The sequence below is a fragment of the Ascaphus truei genome, chromosome 7 (assembly GCF_040206685.1).
Source record: "Ascaphus truei isolate aAscTru1 chromosome 7, aAscTru1.hap1, whole genome shotgun sequence".
NCBI lineage: Eukaryota > Metazoa > Chordata > Amphibia > Anura > Ascaphidae > Ascaphus > Ascaphus truei.
Genome location: NC_134489.1, coordinates 58,812,002 through 58,835,532, shown reverse-complemented (window position 1 = coordinate 58,835,532; position 23,531 = coordinate 58,812,002). Strand labels below are relative to the sequence as shown.

At 40.8% G+C, this 23,531-nt stretch overlaps 1 protein-coding gene across 3 annotated transcripts in view; it reads left to right on the top strand.

The window, feature by feature from the left end:
* Positions 1 to 23,531, top strand: part of PARD3B (par-3 family cell polarity regulator beta) — a 774,037-nt gene that overhangs the window by 28,396 nt on the left and 722,110 nt on the right. For all 3 annotated transcript variants that reach the window (XM_075608550.1, XM_075608549.1, XM_075608551.1), the window contains exon 2: positions 21,314 to 21,415. In XM_075608550.1, the coding sequence (XP_075464665.1) occupies positions 21,314 to 21,415 (102 nt within the window). The remainder of the gene's footprint in view (positions 1 to 21,313; positions 21,416 to 23,531) is intronic.

Genomic DNA, 23,531 nt, shown 5'->3' with positions numbered 1-23,531 from the left:
ACTTCACAGTTTATTGAATGGGAGCCAAAATGTGGCTATTCCCAAAGAGTGGATGGTACCCTATAATATCAAAATCTAGTGTATTTTCACCGCAGTTGCCATTTTCTTTAAGGCTACCGCGTGTGATCGCTAGGAGAAGTGTTGTGGTAATCTCAGACAGAAATTACTTTTTTTTTTCTAGATAGTGGGTGGAAAGTGGCTTTGGAAGCAATAGACAATAGGAGATTCTAATTCACGCAGGGATGGACACTTTGGCTTTTCTGTCACTGCTGTCTGCTGAATTTGATTTCTTGTGTGTCAGACTAATTTGTCCTAACTGTCATTTTTAAGCAAGGTTTGTATTACAAGACTTATCCATGGCTCCAGGAGCACCCGATCCTTTCCAAGTCGGCAGCTACATTTCCAGTGCAGGAGTGGAGACTGTCAGATAAATGTTAAGTGATTAATCTGTCACAATGGTGGATAAAAGGGATGCATCATTGTGATATTGTAGGTGCTTCTGTATTCCTGCTGCACTGTGGTTAATCTAAAAGTTTATTTGTATTATACGGAAAAGAAAAGGACAGTTTCCTGCACTTCAAAAAAAAAAAAATACCTTCCGTGTTCATTAACTATTTTGATAATGTTGGGCGCCAACTACAAAACGCGGACACTGTAATACAGAGAAAATAGGAGTCTAGTGTCTTGAAATTTAAAATGACCATATTAATGTATTCATAGGCCCTACTGAATAGGCTGTAAAGTCATCTTCCTGTGCTGGTGAAGAGATTGACTCCATTCAAATGAATGGGACTGAAATCGCCTTTAGCGCAGGAAACCTCTTCACTGCATACTAAATAAGGACCACAATGAAAGTGCAGGTTTTCTGAAAAATGTGCAGCAATCACCTCCAGAAGCCTATATGAGTTTAAAGCGGCATTTCCTGAATTTGTATTCTTAATACAGGTACAGTAGGAAGCAGGGGGTCTGCTGAGCTGAACCCTGTTAGTCTCAGCTCTGGGGTCCCCCTGCTTCTTGCCCCTAATTGCTCATGCTGGTTACCTCCTGGTTGTTAAATCTCCTGTGGCATAAGCTTAAAGGAAGCTGTGATGGATGATGACCCAGCCGGAATGGGACGTTTGGCTGCGACAAATGCACCTCAGGGACACTTCGCCGCAGGGAAGTTCACCGCGGGACTGGTTTGCCACACACCTGACTCAACAAGCCAAGCCAGGTCTGCCGCTCTGACCTGGACAGGCCGCTCAAACGCGCCATCTTTTAAATGTCTGGTGGGACATTTAAAGATGGAGCATCCTGTCTAGGTCCCACACAGGATACTTAAACATGCAGTTGTCCAAGTGGCCGACCTTGCTCGTCGGGTCGAGCGGACATCGCGGCGAAATTGTCCCTTCAGCGAAATGTCTCTGCGGTACAACGCCGGGGCATTTTGGTCGCGGCCAAACGTCCTAGATCGCTCCCTACTGGCCCATGTGCCGCAAGAGAGTTTAGCCACCATACTGTGTGCCCAGCCAGGGCTGCTACTGACATGAGCTATGGAGGTAAAAAGGTTTCACTACTGAGACCCCGCCTACATACTCGTCTTAAGCGGGGGAGAGGGAAAGGGGAAATGTCCTGGGCAGGGAAGCAAACCCTGTCAACTCCTATATTGTTAGTATGTTGATGTTCAGTTCTTGTAAAACGTTTTATTTAAAAAAAAAGTAATATAGTGCTAAAAATGTGTGGTTACCATGGAAGCCTTTTAGAATGGAATGGTTCCTGGGGAGACCTCTGTTTTAACCTCCCGAGCACTTAATATTTCAAATGCTTATATCTCCTAAATGAAACATCAGAGGAGACCACTTTAAATTAAGTAAACCATGAAAATAAAAAAGTCGATTAGTGCGAACTGCTGCTTTATCACTCTGTTTATTATGGTGAGAAGCTTGGTAAGACTGGTGGCTGATGGTATTGGGCGTGAAAGATTATAAATACTTGTTTTATTCTCACACCCAGAATACTATAACTTTTTCTTTACAATTTCACTATCTTTTTAAAGAAAAATTGATTGATTTAAGCGCCCCATTTTTGCACACATCCCTCTCAACCCCCCGCACAATTTGTAGATCATAAATATTGCTTGGACTTTTCTAAAATTAAGTCCAAAGAGTTCCGCCCAAGTTTTTAAGCAGAGTCTATGCTACTCGCTGATTTACAAAAAAATAAAATAAAAATGTTTTTAGCTTATCTGTGCCTGGGAGTCATCCGGTGCTGATCAATAGTCCCCTAACCTCCGAGGACTCCCCCCTTCCTGATCGACATGCAGTTTTGTCTTCTTGCCTGATGGACACAAGGTGGCCGTAGGATCAGAACTCAGTTTGGCGACCAATATAAAGTTACACCACTTTCTAATGGTATGTGCCCTATGTGTATTTAACTACAAATAACTTGGAAACTGAAAAAACGTAGAGAAAAGTAAGAAAAAGAAAATGTAGGGGGTGGGGGGAATTTCTGCTTTTAATTTTAATCCTTTTTTTAAATCCCATTCGGTGCGTTATTCCACTTTTCACCTTGTTGAATAAAGGCCTTTTGTTGTGTTGCGCAAAGAAACGGTTTGCCTGGAGTAAGCTTCCCTGATACAAGTCTGATTTAGTCATCACTTGTTACAAAATATTAGCCCTTTATTCATTGTATTCTGTTTTTATTCTGCTGCCTTAGAATTTGAAATATTTTACCCTTGGTGTTAGAATTTTTGTTCCCTTTTTTATTTGTCGGAGACAGACAATGAGATGTTTTATTATGAAGCAGGAGGTGAGAGAAGATAGCGTTATTGTATTATTTCAGGCTCGGAGAGTATGATTAATTATGCCTTTGGTTTTGAAACGAGCCATTTAGGAAATAGACGCTTTAAATCAACCCCTGACCCCTTTTCACAAAGGTTCAGGAACGGATAATATAAGACAATAACCATTTTATTTCCAAATGACCGCATGCCCGATGCGCACTTATGTTCTAGCTGCCACTCAAATGTGAATGTTATGACAATGAGCAGGATATGCTATATTAATTTTAGGGTTGCATGCATTTGGTACTAAAATGCACATATTTCCCATTTTAAAGCAGCAATCTCCTCCAGAAGCCTCTGGGTTTACATCCTATAATATTGGTATCATGCCCCCTGAGTATGTCCTGTTCTTTTTCTTAAATGCTTTTGTAGTGTTATAATTTACTTGATATGTCATCTCTAGCTTCTGAGGTTACCATGGTAACCTTTACACTGGCAATGGGCTCTGAGGAGGGCTTCACTTTAACCTCCCGGACACTTAATATTAAAAACGCTTATATCGAACAAAGCATTCGATATAAAAATAAAAACTGCTGTGGAACTGACATAAAGAGATTGCTTAAATAATATGGCGATCAGCGGACTTCTGCTTTTAGTGGCAAAGCAGAAGAATGAGGCATCAAGTTGGTGGTTGGGCAGATATTTTACAGAGATGTTCTATATAGACATGTAGCAAGGTCCCCTAACCTGCCCCTGGTGCAGGGCTCTGCCCGGCTATCGCCGGAGCTCCACGCGATCGGGAGTGTGGGGGTGGCCATGTTGTTAGGTGCGCATGCGCAGTGTCAGTAGTGCGGCGGCCTTCTTAGAATGACTCTGCATATGCAGCAGCTGGACTACATGTCCCAGAATTCTCAGGTGGGAGGGAAATACCACAGGGGACTGTCCCAGCCAATGGGACTATGGCAGGAGGAGGCAGGATATCCTCCGCGGGCAGAGATCCCGCGAAGAGAGTCTAGTAGAAGCCGGCAGAGTGGACGAATGCATCCAGGGTGTCATCAGTCCCTGGACTAGGCCAGAACTCCGCCCCTAGGCCCCATTCAGGCCCTGAGATACCCGAAGAGCAGTATTGCAGGGAAGGCCCCAGAGAGGAACTATTCCCCTTATTAGTATTGTTGCGCCAGTGGCGGACGGCCATGCGGTGATCTGCGCCCTGGGACCAGCCCGCAGTATCCCAGAACACACACCAAGCATCACCTGGGTACTGGAGTACCCAGGCAGGTACCCAAAGTGCACCAACATTTACAGGGGGTAGCGCTACCTCACATTTGGGTGGGATTGCTGGGACGGACACCAGGGGTTATTGGTGCCACGGCACCCTCAGTTCTTTGGGGGAACCACTCAGTGTTTGGGTTCACTGCATTATACTGTTGGTACCTGATATTGTGTGTTATCTGTGTTTAGTTTTGTGTACAGTAAAGATTAGTTATATACATTGTGTGGTGTATTGCTTACTACTGTTGTATTGGTTCCTGTGAGGGGTTATCCCGCCAACGCTGGATCCCTCATAGAAGGAGGCGCTGCATGCAAGGAGACAGAGCTCACCCCAGGCTCCCTGAAGCGGAGGCTTAGGCCTCCTGTGAGCGTACAGGTACAGCAGCATGCGTAGTTCCCTTAGACATAGGGAAATGGGGTTACAGACCATATAGTTGAGTATTAATTTGGTTCTGGCATCTGCGCTAATAAGGTGCTCGTGACTCCCGAGTGTCTGGAAGCCAGTCTGGGTTATGAAACGTTTCTTAAAAAGAGAAATGTCAAATGAAGTCTCCATGCTTTATATAGTAGATGCAAACAAAGATAAACTCCTGGATTGTAAGCTCTTTGGGGCAATGTTTACTTTTATGTACAGAACTTCCTTGCACTAGTCAATAGGAAATAGGAAACAGAGTTCCAGAAGTCCGTGCTCAGCTGTAGGATATCACTTAGAGAACATGAAAGTCTCAATAATAAGTCCAAGTAGCAGGGAACAAAACCACTATTGATGCTCATAGATATGTATCTCCATATATAAACTCCTTACACATGTATGGGGACCTGTATGCTAGGTATAAGTCGGTAATAAATATCTGACCACCCAGTTACACAGTAACACACGTCCCCCTGGAGAGAGACAGTTGTATATTGAACACCCAGACCGTAATGCACGGAATGGGGTACTCACCGTCGTGGATGAGAGTGGTGGTTCCCAGCGCGTGCGTCACGTAATGGTAGTACAGAAGAAATATACTCAGGGGAAGTAACGGAGCACAGCAGGCAGACGAAGGGGGCTAGACACCAGTGAGTAGATAAAAATCCTTTATTCCATGGTAGACATCATGGTTTGGGATAGTAAAAGCTCTAACGCGTTTCGGGCCGTCGCCCTTTGTCAAAGAGATGATTTTACAAGACTGCGACTGCACCAGCTGATATAGGAGTTCTCCGGCTCCAGCTGATCTGTGACGCACGCACCTAATGGCGCGAAATCGCCGAGTTACGTCCTGATTGGCTGAACCAGGGAACCAATGAAATGAATTAAATAGCTATTACACGCTCGAGTCGGGGGACAGCCCACATCAGCTGCGCAACAACTGTGTGTCAATATAGATGAGCACACAGAGGAAAGAATGACATAACATAAAAGACAAGTATTTAATTTTTTTTTTTAAAAAGCAGACTCATAGAATGCTATGGAGAGGAGAGGGGAAACAAATTAAATTATTACTTCATAATGGTATAATCAAAATATATGAGATAATAGCATATACATTAACTTGACTGTCAAGATACAGAAATATACATAGATGTAACAATGTGTATTCACATCACATGTAGAATCAAAGCTGTCAGCAGACCCATATGAATAACTCTGCAATCACATTTCTTCTGATATTATAATCAAAACTGCAAATATGTACCATTAATAAACAGTATATTACAAATTAAATGAATAACTACACAAGGGGAAAAGAATAAGGATCATACACAGAAAATGAGAATAAAGTAAGAAAATTAATTGTCACTTTATTCCACTTTCTGTATAATTCATTTAAGGAAATGTTTCAACTCCCAGTCAATGTTCATACCCCTGGGAACCAAGGTCCCAAGGGTATAAATCCAGTGCATTTCACGACAATTGAGGAGGGATTCTCTATCTCCTCCTTTGAGATGACTAGCTATATGCTCAATTGCACTGAAGGTAAGTGTATCTATTGTACCTATTGAGCAATTATTAAAATGTCTTGCCACTGGAAATTTATCATCCTTATTTTTTATAGTTCTGATATGTTCGCTGATCCTTATTTTTAAGGGTGTGATAATTCTGCCGATATAACCACAACCACATGCACATCTTAGGATATATACGACGAATTTTGTATTGCAGGTTAAAAAAGAGTTGATCCTATATTTTTGGCCAGTATGTATGCTTTTCATAAATTTAACAGGTACAGCATATTTACAATAATTACAGAACCCACATTTGTAAAAACCATTTGGAATACTAGTCTTTGTTGTATCTTTGGGTCTGTACATACTGGGCGAAAGATAGGTACCTAAGGTTTTAGCTTTTCTGTAGACTATTTTGGGATTTGTTTTGGTATAGATATCCAGGTCTCTATCCAATCGAAGTATCTCCCAATGTTTATTTAGAATAAATCTAATATTACCCGCTTGTTTTGAATAGGTAGTTATAAAGAGAGGTAGTTCTGTATCGTAGTTCTTATTTTGTTCATGCGAACTCTTCATTTTATGTCTATTTAGAAGATCTGTCCTTTTAAGATGTTTAACCTCATTAAGTGCACCCTCCAGAACACTATCAGAGTATCCACGATTTTTTAACCTCTTTTTGAGTTGTTCAGCTTGGATATTGAAGGATTCCTCAGTCGAGCAAATCCTTCTAAGTCGTAAAAATTGACTTTTGGGGATACCATTTAACAGCGGTCTCGGGTATGCACTATTCGCTCTCAGCAGGGAGTTGCGAGAGTTCTCCTTCCTGTATATATCTGTTTGTATTTGAAAATTTGCGTCAACATATAAATGTAAATCTAAATAATTAATATGATGATCATGAACTGTATGTGTAAATTTGAGGTTACAGTCGTTGGAGTTAAGATATTCAAAAAATAAAGAAAGTGTCTGTGAATCCCCACACCAAATCAAAAGAAGATCGTCAATATAGCGACGATAGAATTTAATATATTGTCTATATGGATTAGTGTCACCGAAAATGTGATAAGTCTCCCACAAACCCATAAATAAATTGGCGTATGAGGGTGCGAATGAAGTGCCCATAGCAGTGCCCTGTGTCTGTAAAAAATATTGGTTATTAATGGTGAAATAATTGTGTTGGAGTAGAAACATCACACAATCTAAAATAAAAGTGATTTGTGCCAAGTGAAGATTAGAATTATTAAGAAAGTGACTAACTGCTTTAATTCCCATACTGTGATCTATAATACTGTAAAGTGAGGTCACATCTAGTGTAACCCATGTGAAAGAGTGACACCATGTGACTTCCTTGATATCCGTGAGTAAATCAAATGAGTCCCTCAGAAATGAGGGAAGTTCTTTAACCAACGGCTGTAAGAAAAAGTCCACATACCTAGATACACCATCTCCCAAAGATCCAATGCTGGAAATAATAGGCCTACCTGGAGGACAGGTAAGTGACTTATGGATCTTTGGGAGATGGTGAAAAATAGGTATAGTGGGAAAAGGATTAAAAAGAAAATCTGATTCTTGTTTGGACAAAACACGCAACTCCCTGCCGAGATCTATAAGCTTCCCAATCTCTATGAGATACATTGGTGTGGGATCAGCCGTGAGTTTGCAATAAGCATCACTATTATTGAGTTGTCTGAGAGCCTCAGTATGGTACATCTCAGAACTCAACACCACGACTGCTCCCCCCTTGTCTGTATTCTTGATTACTATGTCATGTCTTTTTCTAAGATTAGCCAAATGCTGACATTCTTCTTTAGACAAGTTATTGTACTCAGAGGTTGAGAAGTTATACCCCCTAGCTAGCAATTGTAGATATCTCACCACTAATCTCTCATATGTCTCTAGGTGTGGTCCCTTAGAAAAAGCCAGGCAAAAGACAGACTTATTCTTAAATGATGTATGTTTTGTATTAGTCAAAAATAGGAATTGCTCTGAAGCCCCTATATCCTGCAAATCAGTAATATCCTGCTCAGCATATAGATCATCCATATCCTGTATGGCAGTATATTCTTTGAGTGACAGTCTACCGTCAGAGATGTCTACCGCCCGAGGAATAGGTCTTGTATTCTATCTCTGGAAATTGTTGGCATTGTCTGAAAGAAGTTAGAAGCACGTACGCACACACTATTGGGGTCTGGTGAAGAATTCTGATCAAGACCATTGTCGAAAAGACCAACGTTTCAGGGGAGGTGACCCCATTTGTCAGGTGCAATACCCGACGAAGGGATACGTCCTCCAAAACAGTTTGCTTTTTGTCGTAGTCACTGGCAAAAATAAATAAATAACAATGCTTTTTTGAACCTCAAGCTGGACATGAGTGTGCAGGGTTGAGGATACATGTAATAGTTGTATGGGGTGGAAAAAATTCCAAAAACCGGTGCTACAAAATGACAAGCAGTAGCACTGCAACAATGAGAAATAAATGCATCAGTCCTGTCACGGACCCAAATCCACTGTAGTCATAGGCATATAAAATTGGCATGGGGCTCACAGTGTGAAAACCATGGTATGAAACCTCAGGAAGGGGGCCAATGTGTGGTAAGGAGCAGGGGTCCTAAGCACAGACTTCCATAAATTAAAGCTCCGCCACTACCCTCACTAATCCCGGCGTCCTAAACACAACACATAAGCCCCGAAGGGCGCGGTACTCACAGACTTGACCCGTCGCTGCCGCCCACCAATTGCCGTGGTTTCCAAAGACTTGATCCAGGTGCTTTTTTGAACCTCAACCTGGACATGTGTGCAGGGTTGAGGATACATGTAATAGTTGGTTGGCAATTGTATCAATAAAAATCCAGTCCCATACAATTGCATGTTCTGTGTATACGTTGCCTATGTCGGCTCTCTACTTTGTACCGGACTATGTACACTGTCTTCACCATACTTACATTTATGAAAGAAAGCCTAAAAGGTCCTGACTTCTTTTGTCGCTTTTATTAAAAAAAAAAAAAAATAATAATGTTTTGCTGTTGAACAACTTCTATTACTGTACATATCAGTTTTGCAACCACCAATGTTATTGATGCCTAAGTGGGCTGGTATTGTCACAAAGCATTGCTGCTAATGGTGGGGCAGAAAATAGTGTGTATTGCTTGGTCTCATTGTCTTTGCATTCCTCCCCAATGCAGCTTCAGATCACTAGTATAGCCGTGTCCTTGCACACTGAACTGTATTGGCCAAGGAACTTACATTGTAGCGTAACATAATGTATTATTTAGTATGATGATAAGGATAATTAAATGTAAATGACTTCTATAAACCCAACTGTAAACATATGCAGCAGCAATGGATGACATATAAAGTGTGATTTAGTTGCCTATTTTATTTGTGTACGAGAAAATCAATACCGTGTATCCTCTTGTTTTAAATAGCAAACACAATTGTAAACCTATCAAATTACCTTTTGCCTAATGTTCATCTATCATTGCAGTTTTATCTAGTAAAATACGTTTGTGAATATAACCAATGTTACTAGATACAGTTGTTTACATAATAATCTTTAGTTATCCTCATTTTAAAAGGTCTTCTCCAAATGGATCTAAGTTAACAAACCGGGCTCTTGCCATCCCAAGCTGTATCATAGAGCTCAGATAACACATGCAGACAGTAAGTTAACGGGCAATTTATTAATATTTGAAATTCTTGGAGCTTTTAGGTAGAAATTAGGGCACCAGGTAGAGTGTATAGGTATGGGGGAAATGGGTGCTCCAAGGTGGAGATGATTAACAGTCAATAAATCTTGAGGGACTCCATGGGAGACTATATGACGGAGTGGATGTGGTAAGAAATGACCTGTGAGTCACCAATGTATACCCAGGTATCTGTAACTAGAGTAATTGCCTCAAGGAAAAAATGTAATCAATTTATTCTAACGATCCACTGATTGCATATGTTACTTCTGTTTCTGAAACAGATCAGTTTACCTTAGGAGATCGAGTCATAGAACTGATATATATTTCTTTGACCCAATCTCCTAAGGTAAACTGATCCGTTTCAGAAAAAGAACTAACATATACAATCAGTGGATCGCTAAGGCGATAGAATTGTGGAGCACAATCTCCAGTGTGAGGTTGGAAGAAGGCCCCAAATGACAGTACATGCGCACTCTACAGCCCTTGGTTGCTAACGATTTCTATTATTTAATAGAATGAAAGGACACGCATACAGTATATAAACAGACTGCAAACTAGCCAATTAAATTAATAATAAAGAGAGAACTGGTGTCTGTCTGCAATGACTACATTCAGGTGGTCAGATGTTAAGATTAAACGGAATGGTGATGTGTTTCCATTTGTAATGAACAATTTCTTCAAAGTACAGTACAGGTCTCCTCTAAGACAGAGGAACAAGGTAGAGCTCAGCTCACAAGTTCATAATGCAATTCTCCATTTAATGTGACAGCCAAGATCAGTGGAAAGACAATGTTTCAGGTCACATATGGACCTTTCATCACCTGAAACGTCACCTGAAACTTCAATATGAACTTGTGAGTAGAGCTCTACTTTGTATCTCTGTCCTAGAGGAGACCTGCACTTTGAAGAAATTGTTTGTCTATGTTGTGTTGGCTGCACAAGCAGGATTCTCCTCTATGGAGGCTGTTTCCCCACAGTTTGGAATTGTACTATCCATTTGTAATGAGACTTCCTCATGGAAGTCCAAGCTAAAATAGAAAACTTCTCTTGTTGGCATTCGTGAAAAACCGGCTTTTCTTGTCACAGCTCTGTGAGTTTTGCTGTTGGCATGAGGTGAAGTCAGCAAGGAAGCAGTTGGGCGCTGATCAGGAAGTCATTCAGAAACCCTTGAGCATTACTCATCGCAAGACAATGGCAGTGCTTTTTGTTTTGCCGATTCCGTCTTTAACTCCTTTGGTACCTGTGGCAGAGGTTTTAACATAGAAAAATTAAAGCTAGGTTCTGTTCGTGTTTTTATGGGATGGGGGGGGGGGGAGGAATTATTTTGTGACTAGTTGTTTCGTTTTCCCCCAAAGCTTCTTACCATTTTAATATAAAAAAAAGGGGGATAAAAAGAAAAAACACTCATCTATTTCTCTACATGAAAAAGTTTTTATTGAATGAGATATTCGGGTATTCGCTTGGCATGAGGTCGTGAGCCGTACAAAATGAGCCCGGTTGAGTCGTGAGAAAAAGCCATGGCTGGGTCAGAGTTTGCAAGTGATTCTCCAAACATTAAGTCAATGTGCATTGCAATTTTGTTTAATATGCTAATTTGTGAAATTCTCTCAAATTATTAGATTTGCCTAGTACTGAGACTGTAAATAGGGGACACGCCACGTCTTGCTCACTGTCTGGCGAAAATTCAATGAAATCTTGCTAGTTTCGTGTCATTTTAGCCTAGTGGTGGCCAACTCCAGTCCTCGAGAGTCACCAACAGGTTGGATTTTACGGATATCCCTGCTTCAGCACAGGTGGCTCAATCAGTGGGTCAGTCGGAATGACAGAGCCACCTGTGCTGAAGCAGGGATATCCCTAATAACTGACCTGTTGGTGACCCTTGAGGACTGAAGTTGGCCACTTCTGTTTTGGCCCTTTGAAGCTTGGCCATATGTTTAGCAGGGAGTCAAATTTATGGGGGGTAAATCTCGCAAATCTCAAGTATTAATTCATATTCCTGGGTATAACCTTTCATGTTAATGTTCATTTTTTATGAAACACCCCTCCCCTACCCCAAAACATGTTGAAGTCAATACAGAGGATCTGTTGTGTAAGCAGTAGCCGTTAGTGGAAGCATTGGTAAAACGAATGTGTAATAAAGATTTATATTGGTTGTCATTATTCAGTGTGTGGGTGGAAATATGAGCTGCCAGAACTCCCATGCAGAAATGGGACACACATTGAGATTGTAATACATTAATTCTGCAACTTATTGTTGTCCTCCTGTGTGCTAATATACCTCATTTTAACATTTGTATTCAGGGTTTAATTGTGAAGTCTGATATTTCTATTTTGGCATCATCATACACAGTACAGTATTACAGCTTACATTATTAGAAGCGGTCTTCTGGCATTAAATGACACTAAATGACACTAAACTGAGACATGTTTTTTATTTTTAATACATTTCTTTATTACCGGTGATACTTAATATAAAACGGGTGTTGAGACCTTTTCACAGTAATATCACATCAATACTGCAGATACTGTAAACATCTACAAAGGAAAATGAAACTAATATATGGCCAATACAGATTCTAAATGCGATATACAGATGCAGCGGCCGTTATTCGAACAAATCACGGCACCGTTTTCGTGTGAGCTGCTGTATTTCACGTGGCATTAACGCGGCCAATCGCCCCAGGCACACGTGTTTATCGCGGTAGCTTTGTTTGAATTTCATGGATTGTGTACAATTAAATGCAATGAAATGAATGAATTGTACTGTGCTACTGTGTCAATTTCAGGTGTTTAAAAGCCATTTTCTGCACTCGTGTCTAAAGGCGGTAAGGTTGGAAGAAATCACACGCCATGACGTGGGTATTCCGAGGTATACAACGCGCGAAGTGTTTCAATGACGGCCGATGCATCTGGAAGTGACAGATTCTGACCACTTTGTCCATCCAAAAACTTCCAGTTACCAGCAAACCTTCAATTCGATCTTGATAACGGATTCAGTTTTTGCCAAGTTCCCCTCAATAACGCCAGTGATACCCATTTAGTGTATTTAAACGGATCCAGGACTTCTTTAAAGACCACTGGAGATAAATGGTTCAATATGGTTTCCATTTTAGTATACATTTCCCAGCTCTGTTAGAGTATATCGGAAAGTGTATCAAATTTTTCAGTAATCATAATCTGACAAAGAAAAGATTCCATCCAGTGACCAGTTTAAGGGGGTCTCCGCTTGGTAATTTTTCCCCCCTAATATCCGACACCTATAAGAATTTGTAATTTATTTTTTAAAGTTAGACTTGGGAGGGGTTGATTTCCTCTGGCTGCTCCCTTCTGTGTGATGTCACTGTGTGATCAGCAAGTGCTTGTACAGCCAGAGCCCCCACTCATCCTTATTGGTATAAGAACAGGGTGGGATAGGGGTGAAGAAAACGCTTGATTGTTTAATTCAGGACAATTTGTTAAATTATTCATAAAAATATGTTGCCTGGCTTTCATGAATTGCACCTTTTTATTACATTGTTATACATCTGGATGCACGGTTTCTGTCAGCTGTTACCATTTAACACGCAAGAAATGACAAACCTAATGGTTCCTGCAACATAGCATGACATCATGTTAGAATCAACATCCAGGCCACATGGGCCGAGAGGCTTTGAACGCTTGTGTACTCAAGTTTACATTGATATCATGTTTAAATGGACGTTTCACTTTCCTACTCGTGTACCTTTCGCTAATGAGTGTTGGAATTGTAACTTTGTGTTGGACAGAGAAGAGAGAATATTCTTTCCCTGCTGTTTGTTTTCTCTGGGGATTCGAGGAACTAAACTGTGATGTTTCTTACTGCAGTTTCAGGTTTCATTGCATGATGAGGCAAATTATGAGTGTTTTTTTGTGATGTAATGAATGTCAGAGTTTACGGGGGTTGAGTAAGAGGGCATGGGCTCATTACAGAACATGCCCTTCCTAAATATGTTTTATTCACGCTTACCGTAAACATTGTAGTGAGTCCATCAGCTTTCCCTGTATATGTTTGTTTAATGCTGCATTTAAAAACCACTACTATTAAAGGAGGGAGGGAGTCATGTTAGTGTGGAGGGTAATCCTTTTCATATTGTTTATAAGACGCTTAAAACAATCTGCTTGCACTTATTCAAAATACCCTTAACTTAATGCAAACACGGAGTAAAGTTTTTTGCGTAAGCAATATGAGCTATTGTATAACGAAAAGAATCCATTAAATAAACAGAAAAATGTCCACAGCTGTTCCAAATCACGCCCTTCCAAAAATGATAGGAAAAACGTGTTGTTCAACTCTGTTAAAGATTTGACATTTGACTGTGTTTATGTAGTGACACGTTCTTCTTTATTTAATTTTTTTAATTTAAAAATAACTGCTGATGACAGTCTTGTAGTAAATGTAGATCCTTAAATACTATTGCACAACTCGAAATAGTATGACGCCCATCAGCACAAATTATGGTATTGTGTGTATCTCAAAATAACTTATGTTAAGAGTTATGTAAAATATTGGAGACAATTGTTTATTATTTTTTTTTAATGAATGTAGTTGTCTTGGCTTCCTTCACTCTTGTATAAACAGAAAATTGATGGTAGAACCATTAGATTAAAAGAGCAGTTTTTCCTACTTGTGTGTTTTTTAGTTATTTTATTATATTACAGGGTAGAAACCAGGGGGTCCTCTTGAACAAAACACCATTATTTCCATCTCCGGGGACCTTCCAGTTACCAAGATACTGGTGAATTGACAGAGTTAATATCTCCCTCAGGAAACAAAATGGCTGTCAAATCTCTGGTCTATAGGGAGCTGCAACATCATCAGTTGTAGGGACCCACAAACTGAGCCAGGTGAACAATCAAAAATATCTTTTAGCTTGAGGAGCAGCCTAAATTGACTAAAAAGTTTCCCTTTTTTTTGGATAGTTCTGTCCTTGATTTTCAAAGAAAATTGTCTTTAATAGGCAAAAGATTTGAGCAGTGTTTCTGCTGTCTAAGATGGGTGTAACATGCGTGTGTGAGTAAGTGGTTGGGGTAATTGGCTTCAGTTCCTTTGGTAGTGATCTGTGAACTCCCTATTTTTTTTTTTAAACTGGATTATATGACGTCTCTCGGCAGCTCTTTCCAACAACTTTTATGTCCTTGATGTGGCAAAAAGCAATTTGGCCTTAAGCATGTTTTGTGTATCAATGCAAGTCAACGTTCCCAGAGAGACCGCTTGCCAGTTGGAAAACATAAACCATTGGAACTTGATCTCGTCAGAAATGTAGCCTTTGATATTAAAATGTTCAACACGTTGGTCCCTTGTTTTTTTTTTTTTGTTACCATCAAAATAAAAATCCAAGGACATTTAATATAATACTTCTGACAGCCACGCTGGGGACTTCTTATAAGCAAGTAAGCCATCCCATTAAAATCTGTTTTTATGTATGTTATCCTGACAGTGCACAATAGCTTCACAGACTGTACATAGAATAAAGTCTATATAGGTTGTTGTTACCTGTTGATACACTGATAGGCTTCTATATGAGCCCCTTGGCTTCAAGAAGCTTTTAACTATTTTTACTGTAGTTCCCCAAACAAAACACTTTCTGTGTAATAGGTACAACTGGTCTTGCATGCCCTCAACCTGTTAAATATGTACAGTTGGAGTGTATACATTAACTTAGCCATGGTATTTGGTTGCCAGTTGTGATACTTTGGACCAGCATGAGAGTTCCTCTTAAATAGTAGTTCTCAGATGTACTGTACTTTGTTTTTTTTTTCCCTTTCTTGGTGCTTGTGGAAAAAGTCTGTTCGAAAATGTTTTTGGAAATGTTATAAAACCGAATTAAAGATTGCATATTGTTCGCTACTGAAGAGGAGTCTTCTTATGTAAGCATTTGCCCAAATAAAGTGTCCCTCTCACATTGCAGCAGAGACAAGTGATCTTGGTCATGTTGGTTGGGGCAAAGGATGCATGTATTACCATAGCGGTGCTCAACTCCGGTCCTCAAGCCCTCCCAACAGGTCAGGCTTTCTGGATATCCCTGCTTCAGCACAGGTGGCTCAATCAGAGGCTCAGTCTCTGACTGAGCCACTGATTGAGCCACCTGTGCAGAAGCTGGAATATCCTGAAAACCTGACCTGTTGGGTGCGGGGGCTTGAGGACTGGAGTTGAGCATCACTGTATTACCGTATGCTTAATGCAATCAAGCACTTCCCATGAGCTAAAATATATATAAAATGAGCCTAAAACGAGTAATAATAAAAATCATATACAGCTCAGCCCCGTTGTTATAGCGCGGTCCTCGGGGGCCACCCGATCCGACTGCGCTATAACCGGGGTCACGCTAATTTAAAAAATATGGCCGCCGTGCGCCCGATCGGAGGTGGGAAGAGATGGACTGAGGCGCCGGCAGCCCTACACGTCCCCAAGCAGCCACCGTACTTCCCCCAGAATTCCCTACACTCCCCTCGCAGCCTCACTTCTCCCAGCAGCTCCACATTGATTCCCCCCCCCCCCTCTAGCCCCGCACGAATTCCCCCCTACCCCCCAGCCCCGCACCGATCCCGGCCAGCAGCCCCACGATGCCCCAGCAGCTGACACCAAAGGTAGGGGGGGTAGGGGGGCGCTGTGTGCTGGTGCTGTGAGAGTGCTGTGAGAGTGTGCTGTGTGTGTGCAGTGTGCAGTGTGCTGTGTGTGTGCAGTGTTCTGTGCAGTGTGTGGGCTGTGCAGTGTGTGGGCTGTGCAGTGTGTGGGCTGTGCAGTGTGTGTGCAAAAAAATGTTGTTTTTTTTTTTTTAATATTCGGGGTCCACGCTCAAACCGCGTTATAAGTTGGATCGCGCTATAACGGGGTTGATATATATATAAAATCTTTTCTTTTATCAGAGCAGGTACATGTGTGTTTGTGGGGGCTTTGTCATTATTATATGGTGAAATGCACGTGTTTCTTTTCGTTTCATTACAAGAATTTTTTTAACTTTTACCTTGGCAAGGTTGTGCATTTTTCAGGACCACCCATTGCTTTATTCACGCTTGGCATCTACAACGAGAGCAGTAAAATGTTTATTCTGGAAAATCTACTTGGCGAGAATTGTTTTTTAGTAAAAACCCAAGTGGTTTAAAAAAGATTTTATTTCACTCACACTTGGTCATTTTTAATTAGAATTACATATTCCCATTGACATTTAGTTTTATATATCAAATAATTCCTTTCTTTTTATTTTAATTTATGAAGAGGTTTATTACTCAAACTTATTTTTTTTGTAGACCATTAATGTCAGTATGTAAGTGTGTGTATGTGTATGTGTACATATGTATATGTATTGCATGTCATTTCCCAGAATCCCTTGCCGCAGTGGAAGCACTGTATGCTAGGTGATAATGGTGAAAGGCATGGTTGCAGACCTGTCTAAGACAGGTGAATGTGCTCACAAGATATATATAGATAGATATATTTATAGATAGATATATATACATTTTAAGGTATGATGGGTGAAAAGGGCAACAAGGAACCTCCACCATATTGCATATAGCAAATGAAAAGATCACCTGTGAGCACATTCACGTTTGTGTGTGTGTGTGTGTGTGTGTATATATATAATATATATATATATATATATATATATATATAGCAACTGTACTGTAAATATTCCTGTATATTCATTTGCATGTCTTAGACAGGTCTGCAACCCTGTCTTTAACCATTATCACCCAGCACTTCTACTGCAGCAAGGGATTCTGGGAAATGACATGCAAATGAGCACACAGTGCCACCTTTTATCTCAAGCTCACATTACATGAACAACCCTTAGCCAATGCATGCATGACTCCTAAGTTAATTTTAGCGCAAAAGTAGAGCAAAAAAGTGTACTTCTTGTGCCTTTGCCTTTGTGTATCAAGGTTTTTGCTCCGAGTTTTTGCCCTATGTGCATCAGCTTGCAGTTTGGGGAGTGTAAGGCCTCGGCCATGTTTTTTGCTGGCGTGCGGAGGCGCGCTGAGGCTGAGGGAAAGCGGGTGCTTTCCCTGGCCTTAGTCAGCGCGCCGTCCGGGGGGGTGTCGGCGGCGGCCCAGTGACGTCACGGAGCTGGTTCGCCCTCATTGGGCGAACCGCTCACGTGACCGGCCCTGCGCTCCGGCAAGCGCGAAGATTTAAAATTTCCCCAAGACCTACGCTTCTGCGCGCTTGCGGAAGCGTAGGCGAGCCCCTACTAAAGCCGCTCTCATTGCGGCTGTAGGGACTCAGTGCCGAGTGGAAGCGCGCCTCCGCCCGCAAGCACTATCCATGGACGCGGCCTAAGTAGGAGTGAGGGAGGAATTACGGGGCGCTCATATTACAATGAACGGTGTAGAATTGTGTGTCTTCTCCCTCCATCGTCGTCAACAAAACCTGACCAGTGTGAGTGAGGTTAACGTTCTGCTTTTTAACAATCTGCACTGAAAAAAAAACATATTTTTACATTTGACACAACTTGGCACTGAAAAATTGATTTAGTACATTGACCCATAATGGGCCTGTTTTATATGAGCTGAAGGGGCCAGTCGGGCTGTTTTTGGACAACATTTTCCATTGACTTGTGCAATGATACATGTTAGAAAGAGGGGCAAAATGAATGAAAATGCTTCTCTTTGCCCCACTTTTATCACTGTAAACATACAGCTTTCAAGTCAAAAACCACCCAGCCTGATGTCTGTTCATTGGAAATCTTCATAGAAGAAAAGCAGTGTGTGACAAAAGGGGAACTTTAAAGGTGTTTCAATAATCTACTAAATGAAAAACAAATGGAGGCCAACACAAGGGTTCGATAGGTAACATTACAAGTTGATTCTGTAATGGTAGGTTTACGGCAAGTGGCCTCTCGTGATGTGGCCTCTCGTGATGTGGCCTCTCGGGATGTGGCCTCTCGGGATGTGGCCTCTCGGGATGTGGCCTCGGGATGTGGCGATTTCATATTTGATCAAGTTGTGTGGGTTTTTTTTTTTATTATTATTAAAAAAAAAAAATGTGAGACTGAGTGGTGACATTTCTGTGGAGAAGAAAATGGGAATACAGGTAGTCCTCGGTTATCCGACACAATGCGTTACTCAAAATGGCGTTGGATAGCGAAACGAAGTAAAGCGAAACACGTTTTCCCATAGGAACACTGTTTAAATTAAAGGTTCCTTTCCTGAAGGCATTTTTAATGCTAAAATACATCAAATATTTTACGCAGACAATAAGATATGCAGCACACACATAAATTATATAGTGCATATACTGTATTATATATATATATATATATATATATAATATAATATAAAAATATAATATATAATATATATATTATATACACATAAACAACGTTGCAAAGCGTCGTAATAGCGTTGGATAAACCGTTTTGGCGTTGTAAAAATGAACATAGGTATGCATTGCACAGCGTTGGATAAGTTATTCGTTGTAAAACGAGGACTGCCTGAAGTTCAGCCATATTTTGTTTAGGTAGTTGATTTGAAAGAACTATTTAATGTGTAGTAAAGTAAATAATTATAGCCTTGGTACTATGAAAATTACCCTGATCTTGCTGGATACATTGCTTTTTAAGAGCTCCCATTTTAACCTCTTGCACGTCTAATATTTTCAACACTTCCATAACCTGAGCAGAGCATTCGACTTAAAAAAATAAATTAATTAAAAATGCGAAACAGAGTTGGAAAGAGAGAGAGATCTGCTAGAGTTAAAGCACTACTTACTGACCATCTGTTGTCAGAAACCAGTAGAACTGTTTCTTTAACCTTGTCTGGGTGAAGACCCGTAGCAAATTTATCCTACTAACGCCACTTGTTAACTTTCTACTATAACAAGAGACAGTTTATTTACATACACTGAATCTCTCACCTAAACATCATACAATATTAGTTATAGGAGAATGTAATTAAATGAATCAGTATTTTATATGTTGTATGTAATTTATTGGCTTAGAAATGAAGACGTGTAAATCATAATGGCATGAAAATTGCTTCTGGATTAGGCACCAGAGAGAATTTTATATTTTGAGTTAAGGGCAAATATTCAGAAGACTCGTAAAGGAGTTCAAAGCAGCAAAACATGAAATCATGTTTTTGTTTAAATAAATCAGCTCTGTAGTATTAGATCTGGGGGGTGCAAGATTTATTTTCTGGGGGTTGGGGGGGGGGGCGCGGCGCATACAGAGGCCCCGCGCTCTTCCCCAAGACATTTAAATTAAATGCCGGGGACAGCGCGAGGACTCTGTGCTCTATCCTACCTTGGCTCAGAAGACGCGTTGCTGTGGCGTCCGATGACCCATGGCGTAATTTCACACTGCAGGGTCACGTCACATTCGCGGCTTTAGGAAGGCAAGGGGGGGAATGCAAGCACGGGAGGGGCGGTGGCAGGGGGACGCAGCACCAAAACTTTGCGCGGCCAGTGGTGGGATTCTGTCGGTTCGCGCGAACCTGTTACTAAAATTTCACAAGTTCGCCGAACCGGTGCTTAATTTGCTTAATTCTCTTACCTTCATTCACCTGTCCTTGCGGCGGGCGGTGTCTGACGACATCTAGCTGCATCTATTTCCCTGCACATCCTCTCAATATGGCCGCGCTGCGTCAAATGGCGACGCGTTGCCATGCCAACGGGAACGCCACATGACTTGACCGCATCACGTGGCGTCTGTTGCTATGGCAACGAAACGCTACGTGATGTCACAACGTTACGCGGCGTCGTGTTGTCGTGGCTACGTGGCGCCTTGTTACGCCACAAGGCCATTTTGAGAAGGGAAATAGATGCCAGGAGATGCTGTTCGACGCCGCCCAGGTAAGAACCGGTTGTTATAAAAATGTAATCCCTCCTCTGTGCGCACCCACCCCTGCATTAGATAATAGTGACTGTGTTTTTTTATGAGTTTTAAGGCATCCTTTGATTTCTATAGCAGGATTTAGCCCACCTCTGCAGCAGTGCAAGATCTTTGCAACACTTTCCTGTTATTGATCATTTGTTGCTAATATTCCCAGCAGTTTGAGCTGTAAACTGTAACAATAGGCAAGCTTACCTTAGTAATATACTGTAAGAATACATTGTGGCTGCTGAGTTACACTGACTGAAGCAGCCATTATGTTAGGCACACACTCAGGGTTTTGACAGATTTATAACAAGAGCACCAAACAATTTGCCAGCTTACCGTAGGTCAAAATTTAGAATGATACTTTGTCACATGCTTTACATATATAAATACAAAAAGAAAAAACGTTGGAAAGTAGTATTGAAGCTTTAAAATATGCTGCGTAAAATGAATACTGGGCACACGCATTTTCTTTATTCTGCAGTCATGCCTGGATGCCGAATATTTACAGCCATATGAAATCGTTTTGTGTGTTTCAAAGATTTTGAATAAAATACTGAAAGAAATGAAGCTCATACAGTACGTCAATTTCACAAGCCCATTCTTTTTGTTTGCGGTCTTTACAAGTAAATTGTATCCCCTGTTCACAAGTGCTTTTTTCATTTGAGTGGTTTATACTGTAACTCCATCTAGCCATCTGTGTGAACCTAAACAGAGTAGAATTGGTAGAATGAAGGCCCAAAGGATTATTTTGAGGGTTAATTGCCATGACTTAATGTGCACTTTTTTTTTTTAGTATGATCAATAATGATGAATATATTCTTTTGCAGGAACCAGGATACTGGGTAAAGATTCGCCATCTAGAATACAGAGACGGAGGAATATTAGACCTGGATGATGTTGTAGCAGATGTTGTAGAGGACAAAGACAGGGTAAGAGACGGATTACTTTGGTCATTTGTATGCTTTGTTTTAGAAGACCGCTGATGAGGAGGTTTGCACTTGGCTTTCTTTACGAACGGATGTTGGATTAATTCATACCGAATGATGACATCATGTAGTGGAAAACTTGGCATCACAAGTTTGGAACACAAAGCTTTAATTATAAATCGGCGTGCCACCAGGTTCATGATGAATGTGCATGATGGCACCAAAACGTTGAGTTATACGAGCAAGAGTTGTTTTTGTATTGCAAACTCGTGATGCCAAGTTTTCGACCATTGTCTCCCAAGGTGAATGCAGTGACTCCTCTTATCTTAAACTCCTAAGGACATTTCGTTCTGTACTACGTGACGCGAGTGTGTCCCTGGTCTCCCTGGTTGAATATTACAAGGAAAATATGCACCAGTATCTGGGTTTTAGAAAAGAACAGTTTAATTTTCCATGCAGTTTCTGCAGTTTCTAGTTGGATTTGCTGAAGAAGGTTGAGATGCATCACTGGAGTAATTAATGTTATTGTTTATTTATTAGCGCCGACTACTTACACCGCGCTTTACAATGGGAACATACAGTACAGACTATTTAAAGATGCAAGGAGTTGCATATACATTTTAAGAGCAGTATATATCAATGTTAACCCATTGAAGGAGAGAATCTTTGCCCCCACAGACCATACAAACTTATGTTTCTACATAGTACGAAATAATAATTGTTGGAGATCTAGGCACTATAATACAATATTATTACTAACTGACTTGTTATTGTGCAGTTTCACTATGTTCCAAAATCATTAAAAAATTGACATTTCTTTGTTGTGCCTGATTACAGTTTAGTCTGAAACCCTTTGGGACTGACTCGTGGACTAAATCCCAATTCATTGTCTCTTTGTTGCCATCTAGTGGAATAATTACATACTGAGAAGCTAATTGGATGGGAAATGTATTTAATCAGAGTGCTCATGATGCAGTGTGAATTTTAACAGATGAAATGTCTGTTCTGCACATTTGATCTAAATGTGCCCGAAGATTGAATAATTTCCCAACCCGTCTACACTTGTATATATGAGGCCAGTGCTCGTTTCTGGTATTAATTTGCTCATTAAGAGAGATTTTTTTTTTTTTTTTTAAAGTTATATTTTTATTGAGATTTTTCAGATATAAATGCGGGGGGGGATGGGGGTACAGAAGGACAAAAAAATGGGGGGGGGGAACAACCATTTTGTAACAAAACTCTTAGTCATCAACAGTCACATTGCATCACATCGTTTTATACACCACATATCATCTTCTCCTCACTCCCAAATCCTCCTTTCTATTACAATCATATCCTGTCCGGCATCCCAAGGTTCCCATACTCTATCAAACTTCCTTGTGGTAGGATTCAGAAATGAGGCGCGTCTCTTCATTAGTTGGACATCATTAACCCTTCTAGTAATCTCTCTTCTGGAGGGTGGGAGTGTCTTCTTCCACGCTGCTGCTACAGCGCATCTAGCCGCCGCTAGAATGTGCAGAATCAATTTGACTGTATAGTCATTCACATCATCCATGGGTCTAGACAGGATAATTAAGACTGGGTCTAGTGGCATCTTAATCCCTGTCACATCTTCTATCAATTTCAGAACTGTCCTCCAATATGTCTGCATACCTGGACAGAACCACCAAATATGCGCTAGATGCCCTATCTGCCCACAACCCCTCTAGCATCTATCAGTAGCCTCCGGGAACATTTGCTTTAACCTCTTGGTGGTGTAATAACAATGCAGCAACATTTTGTAAATATTCTGCTTTGTTAGTTACTGTACTGTACATATAGAGGTTTTACATTCATTGTCCCAAATATCTTCCCAGTCCTCTCTTGTTATGTCAGTCTGGAAGTACAGAGACCACTGAGCCATATATTTATGATCCGGGGTATCCTTTTGAGGTGTTAACCCCTGGTAGAGAGATGAGATCAGACCCTTTTGGTATTTTTTTGTTGTGCACAAATCTTCGAATTGTGTGTAACCGGGGAATTCCTCCCCATAAAAACCCTCCGAACATAATGTCGAACCTGCATATATTTGAACATCTCAGTTGGGGTTAGTCCATATTTTCTAGTCAGTTCTTCAAAA